This window comes from Arachis stenosperma, chromosome 10, assembly GCF_014773155.1.
Source record: "Arachis stenosperma cultivar V10309 chromosome 10, arast.V10309.gnm1.PFL2, whole genome shotgun sequence".
NCBI classification, from domain to species: domain Eukaryota; kingdom Viridiplantae; phylum Streptophyta; class Magnoliopsida; order Fabales; family Fabaceae; genus Arachis; species Arachis stenosperma.
Window position 1 is genome coordinate 22,178,807 of NC_080386.1, and position 6,000 is coordinate 22,184,806.

At 42.0% G+C, this 6,000-nt stretch overlaps 1 protein-coding gene across 1 annotated transcript; it reads left to right on the forward strand.

Annotated features, from left to right (window-relative positions):
• The first annotated feature begins 3,629 nt into the window (after positions 1-3,629).
• LOC130956867 (uncharacterized) lies at positions 3,630-4,472 on the forward strand. The gene has a single exon (XM_057883822.1). The coding sequence runs from the start codon at positions 3,630-3,632 to the stop codon at positions 4,470-4,472; it is 843 nt and encodes a 280-aa protein (XP_057739805.1).
• Positions 4,473-6,000: the final 1,528 nt, after the last annotated feature.

Consider the following 6,000-nt stretch of genomic DNA (forward strand, 5'->3'; position numbering starts at 1 on the left):
TCTTTAAATTACCTCCATAAAGGGATCATCCAGATTCCTTTAATAGGAGGGTGGTGGCTAACCCCAAGCAGGATCAGATTCTAGAAGACATATGTCTACCTGGAACTTAGTGGATCAATAACACAAAAGCTCAACCAAATCAACTGAGAAGATTGAATCTCAAACCAGTTTCTAGGGGTTGGCTAGATTTTATTGGGCATTCCATACTCTCTACTAGTAACTGCTTTGAAGTTACCATCAGAAAAGGTTGTGATGATTCACTACATCATGATGGGGAATGAGGTGGAAGCCCACCAAGTAATCCCCATTGAGTTGTACAAGGCTACAAACAGGATGTCAACTCAAGCCAAGTTTGCCTATCCAAACCTTATCTTTTGCTTATGCAAGGAGGTTGAAGTCCTGATTAACAGAGACTCATTTATCCCAGCAAAAAGCCCAATCACCAAGCAAGTGATGGAAAGCGCCAGACTACCAGATGACCAACCAAAAAGGAAGATGTCTGAGCCTCTTCAAACACAAGAGATCCCTCCAGTTGAATACTGGACCCAGCTGGAAGCATCTGTTGCACAATTGCAAACCACCTTGGATCAATTAAGAGAGGAGCAAAAAGACCAGACTAGCATGCTTTGCAAACTAGTCAAAGAACAAGAGAAGTAGGGGCGTAAACTAGAAGAGCTGAAGCGTCAGAAATTATCCCCTGAAGAGCCTAACATCAACCATGATTAAGGTGGTTGAGTTCCACCTCCCTATTTCTGTGCCTATTCTAATTACTATTTTTTATGTTTAGATTTACATGATCACTAGTAGTATTTAAGTTTTTTTATCTAAGTTTCTGTCTTTTAATTTAAGAATTACATGAGCATTATTAGGATTTAAGTTTCTATTTTCTTTTTTTCAATAAGGTATAAAATGTTCCTCTTATCATCTCATTGAACTCGAATAAAATTTTGATTTTTTTAGAAGCAGTAAAGGTACATAGATTTCGAGTTATATATTAAGAATAGTTCAATTATTTGATGTGGTGGCATTGCTTTTATTTTCTGAATGCATGAATAAACAGTACATGTTTGATGTTGGAGTTAAGAATGTTGCCTCTTGAAAGAATGATGATAAAAGTGAAGTATTATTGGTGATCTGAAAAATCGAAAAATTGATTCTTGAAGCAAGAAAAAGCAGAAAAAAAGGGCAACCAGAAAAGAAAGAAAAAGAAAAAGCCAATAGCTTTTTAAACTAAAAGGCAAGAACAAGGGTCCAAGGCTTTGAGCATCAATGGTTACTGTTCATACCCTGGACCGAGCTATACTCTACTGGTTGGACGACGTCAAAGCGACCGACCTCTTGTAAAAGTTGGCTCGTTACTGACCTCTTCCTAAAGAGCTCGGCCAAATCTCCATAAAGGCACAAGCAGGCCCAAAGCTGAGGATTACAACCCCTCTAAAGGTGGCTAGCCAAAAAAGATAAGGTGACCTCACCCACCAAAGATAAGATAAGATAACAAACTTATCTCAAAGGAAGGTCATCAAATACTACTATAAATACACTAGAGCACCCAGGTATAACTCATACACTGATTCCACAAAAAACCTGCCTAATGCCTGTGCTAACTTAAGCATCGGAGTCTCTTGTAGGTATCACCACCCTCCGATGAAGGAGGATCAGCACCATCTCAAGCTCACACAAGTCGGACACGACAGCTATGGCCACAACTGAAGATCTCATCTGAGATCGACCTTCAGTTTCAGGTAACCCTCGGAACATTGGTGCCGTTGCCGGGGAACCTGGAAAGTCATCCCATCACCATGGCGGACAACCATGACAATGATCACAACTCTGGCTTGGTGGACAGAATGCCAAATAAGAACACGGACGCTACATCCAAGGACACACTTCAAAACGGGGAGGACAAGCAACCCCCAAACAAAGAAATCTTGGAATCTATCCGTGAACAACAGAATCGCCTTAAACAGCTTGAACAAGAAGCCGACCGGCAGCGGGGAGGTCGAGCGAGACCTTCACAGAGAAACAAGAAGGCGTCGAGAGCTGGAAGACAACCTCCTCAAACTCGAAGCTGACTGATAAACCACTATTTCATGGTTAATATTGTATTTAATTGAGTGGTTTTATCAAGCTTTTCACCCACTTATTCATAGGATTTGCATGATTTTACAATTCCATCCTAGTTTAGTTCTATGATTGAAAACATGCTTCTTTGGTCTTAATTTAGCTAATCTTAATCCTCTCTTATTACCATTCGATGCCTTGATCTGTGTGTTAAGTGTTTCAGGCTTCATAGGGCAGGAATGGCTTAGAGAATGAAGAGGAAGCGTGCAAAAATGGAAGGAACATAAGGAATTGAGGAGATGACCAGCGAGAAGTCACACGGTCGCATGGCTCACGCGACCGCGCAAAATGGAGGAAATCAGAGTGACGCGTTCGCATGCCTGACGCGACCGCACAGATTGGAAGCTGCACGAACGACGCGAATGCGTGGACGACGCGCACGCGTGGTACGAAAAGCACTGAGTGATGCGATCGCGTGGATGACGCGGATGCGTGACGTGCGCGATCTGCAGAATTACAAAAGTCGTTGGCAGAGATTCTGGGCCCATTTCAACCCAATTTTCGGCCCAGAAACAGATTAAAGTCAGGAAACATGCAGAGACTCAAGATGCTTTTCATAATTCAATTTTAGATTTTAGATGTAGTTTTTAGTGAGGGAGGTTCTCTCCTCTCTCTTAGGATTTAGGATTAGGATTTTTAGAAATTAGGGTTTATTTCTTCTTCAGCCACAGGTTCAATATTCTTTTTACTTTATATTTCTCTTCTACTTTGGGATATTTTAATGCTTTTATTTATGTTTGATTTATGTTGCCCAATTGGCTTATGAATATTTTCCATGTTAGATTTGACTGCTTTGAATGAATATTATTTGAGGTATTATAGATATTTATGATTCTTATTTAGCTTTTTTTATTATTGGCTTTAATTGATTAACTGGAAGCTCTTGAGTTATCAACTATTCAGGATTGATTATTATGTCAGCTGATTAATTGGAATTCCACTAACTCTAGTCTTTCCTTAGGAGTTGGTTAGGACTTGGAAAATCTAACCAATTGGTTCACTTGACTTTCCTTTGATTACGCAAGGGTTAACTAAGTGGGATTAACTTCCATTCTCATAGGAGTAACTGGGATAGGACTTCCGAATTTTCATATCTTGCCAAGAGTTTATTTTATAGTTAATTATTTATTTTATTTGTCATTTAATTTACTTGTTCCTCACTTTCAAAACCCCAATTTACAAAACCCATAACCAATAATAAGAACATACCTCCCTGCAATTCCTTGAGAAGACGACCCGAGGTTTGAATACTCGGTTATCAATTTTAAAAAGGATTTGTTACTTGTGACAACCAAAACGTTTGTAAGAAAGGTTGATTGCTTGGTTTAGTAACTATATTTACAACGAGAGTTTACTATAACTTCTAAACCATCAATCTTCAGTTCTTCACCGACCATAAAAATAAAGCTGCTTGGCCCAATCACGAAGATACCTCCCTTAAAGACCAAGACCCATTCACCAAAGAAATCATGAAAGCAAAAGTCCCAAAAGATTTTAAAGCTCCGGACATGACCCCTTACGGCCGCACATCCGACCCAAGTCATTATCTCAGCAACTTCAGGATCCGGATATACCTCACGGATGCCTCAGATGCAGTCCGTTGCAAAGCTTTCCCGACCACCTTGACCAAGACGACAATAAAGTGGTTCGACAGCTTACCACCAAAGTCGATTGCAAGCTTCGATGACCTCGCCAAGAAGTTCCTAGCCAGGTTCTCCATTCAAAAAGATAAAACCAAGCACGCACCAAACTTACTAGGGATTAAACAAGGAGATCAGGAGAGCCTCCGCAATTATATGGAAAGATTCAATAAAGCATGCCTTGACATACAGAATCTCTCTATAGAAGCAGCAATTATGGGACTAATCAATGGTCTGCTGGAAGGACCCTTCAACCACTCTATATCTAAGAAACACCCAACATCTCTGAACGAGGTACAAGAGCGGGCGGAGAAATACATCAATATGGAGGAAAACTCTCAATTAGGGGAAGCCTCAAAATCCGGATTCTCCTATCCACCTCGGGACAAGGATAAAGAGTCTAGGAAAAAAGAAGACCAACCTACTGAGAAACCCAGAAAGTACCACAACTACACCCCTCTTCGGGTGTCTCTTGTGAATGTTTACCAGGAGATATGCAACACTAAAAAGATCCCACCGCCTCGCCCGATTAAACACAAGAAGGAAAGAAGTCGGACAGAATATTGCGAGTACCACCAAATCTACGGGCACCCTTCCAACGAATACTACGACCTAAAAAATGTCATAGAAAAACTAGCCCGAGAAGGAAGACTAGATCAGTTCTTAGCCAATAAACTGGACGAACCAAAAAAGAGGAGAAGGGATGAATAGGGAGAACGAGCTGAACGCCCTCTCACACACCCGAAAGATATGTCCACATGATCAACGGAGGATTCGCAAGCGGAGGGATCTCCAAGTCATCCCGAAAAAGACACCTCAAAGAAGTGTACCATGTCGGAGAAGGGGATAAGTCATCAGACCTTCCTACTATCACTTTTACTCAAGAAGATGCCGCAGGTATCATCCCGGGACACGACGACCCGATGGTTGTTACTATCATACTAACCAACGCCAACTTCCACCGAACACTGATCGACCAGGGTAGCTTAGCAGATATTCTGTTCAAATCTACCTTTGATAAACTCAGCCTACAAGAAAAAGAGCTCAGAGCATATCCAAATAGCTTGTTCGGGCTCGGAGACACGCCAATCCAACCACTTGGGTACATCTCACTACACACAATATTCGGGAAAGGAACTCGGTCAAGAACACTAAGTATAGACTACATTGTGGTCGACGTGAGCTCTGCATATAACGCCTTCATAGGATGGACAACGTTAAATGAGCTCATCACGATGGTCTGCACTCCACATTTATGCATGATGTTCCTAACTACAGAAGGGATCGCTACCATAAAGGGGGTCCAAAAACTCGCGTGACGTTGTTACAACGAAAGTCTGAACCTTAAAGGCGACCCTAGTGGAAAAGAAATCAATACTATAGAACTTGGGGGAATCCGCGCTCGCGAAGAACTCCGCCCTCAACCAGAAGGGAAAACCAAAGAAATTCATATCGGAAATACTCGAGACAAAACAACAAGTATAAGGGTGAATCTACGAGGAGACCTAAAGAAGCAGCTAACAAAGCTCTTAAGGGATAACTCCGACCTCTTTGCATGGAAGGCCGCCGACATACCCGGTATTAATCCCGGACTAATGTGTCATAGGTTAGCTGTATATCCCGGGTCCCGGCCTGTACAACAGAAGCGTAGAAAGCTCGGCCCAGAGAGGTCACAGGCCGTCGAAGAACAAGTACAAGCCTTGTTAGAAGCAGGGTTCATAAGGGAGGTAAAATACCCATTATGGCTAGCCAATATAGTATTGGTCAAGAAGTTAAACAGAAAGTGGCGGATGTGCACTGATTACATCGACCTCGACAAAACCTGCCCAAAAGACCCCTACCTACTCCCGAACATTGACACACTAGTCGATGTTTTATCAGGGTATCAGTACCTTTCCTTCATGGACACTTACTCGGGATACAATCAAATCCCAATGTATCAACCTGACCAGGAGAAAACCTCATTCTTAACTCCAAAAGCAAACTACTGCTACATAGTCATGCCCTTCGGACTCAAGAACGCAGAAGCTACATACCAGAGACTGATGAATAAAGTTTTTGCCAACCACATTGGGAAGCTGATGGAGGTTTATGTAGATAAAATGATGGTAAAGACACAAAGGGAGGAAACGTTGCTATCCAACCTCGCTGAAGTGTTCAACACCATAAGAAAGCATGGGATGAGGCTTAACCCCGCAAAATGCACTTTTGCGGTAGAGGCTGGCAAATTCTTGGGCTT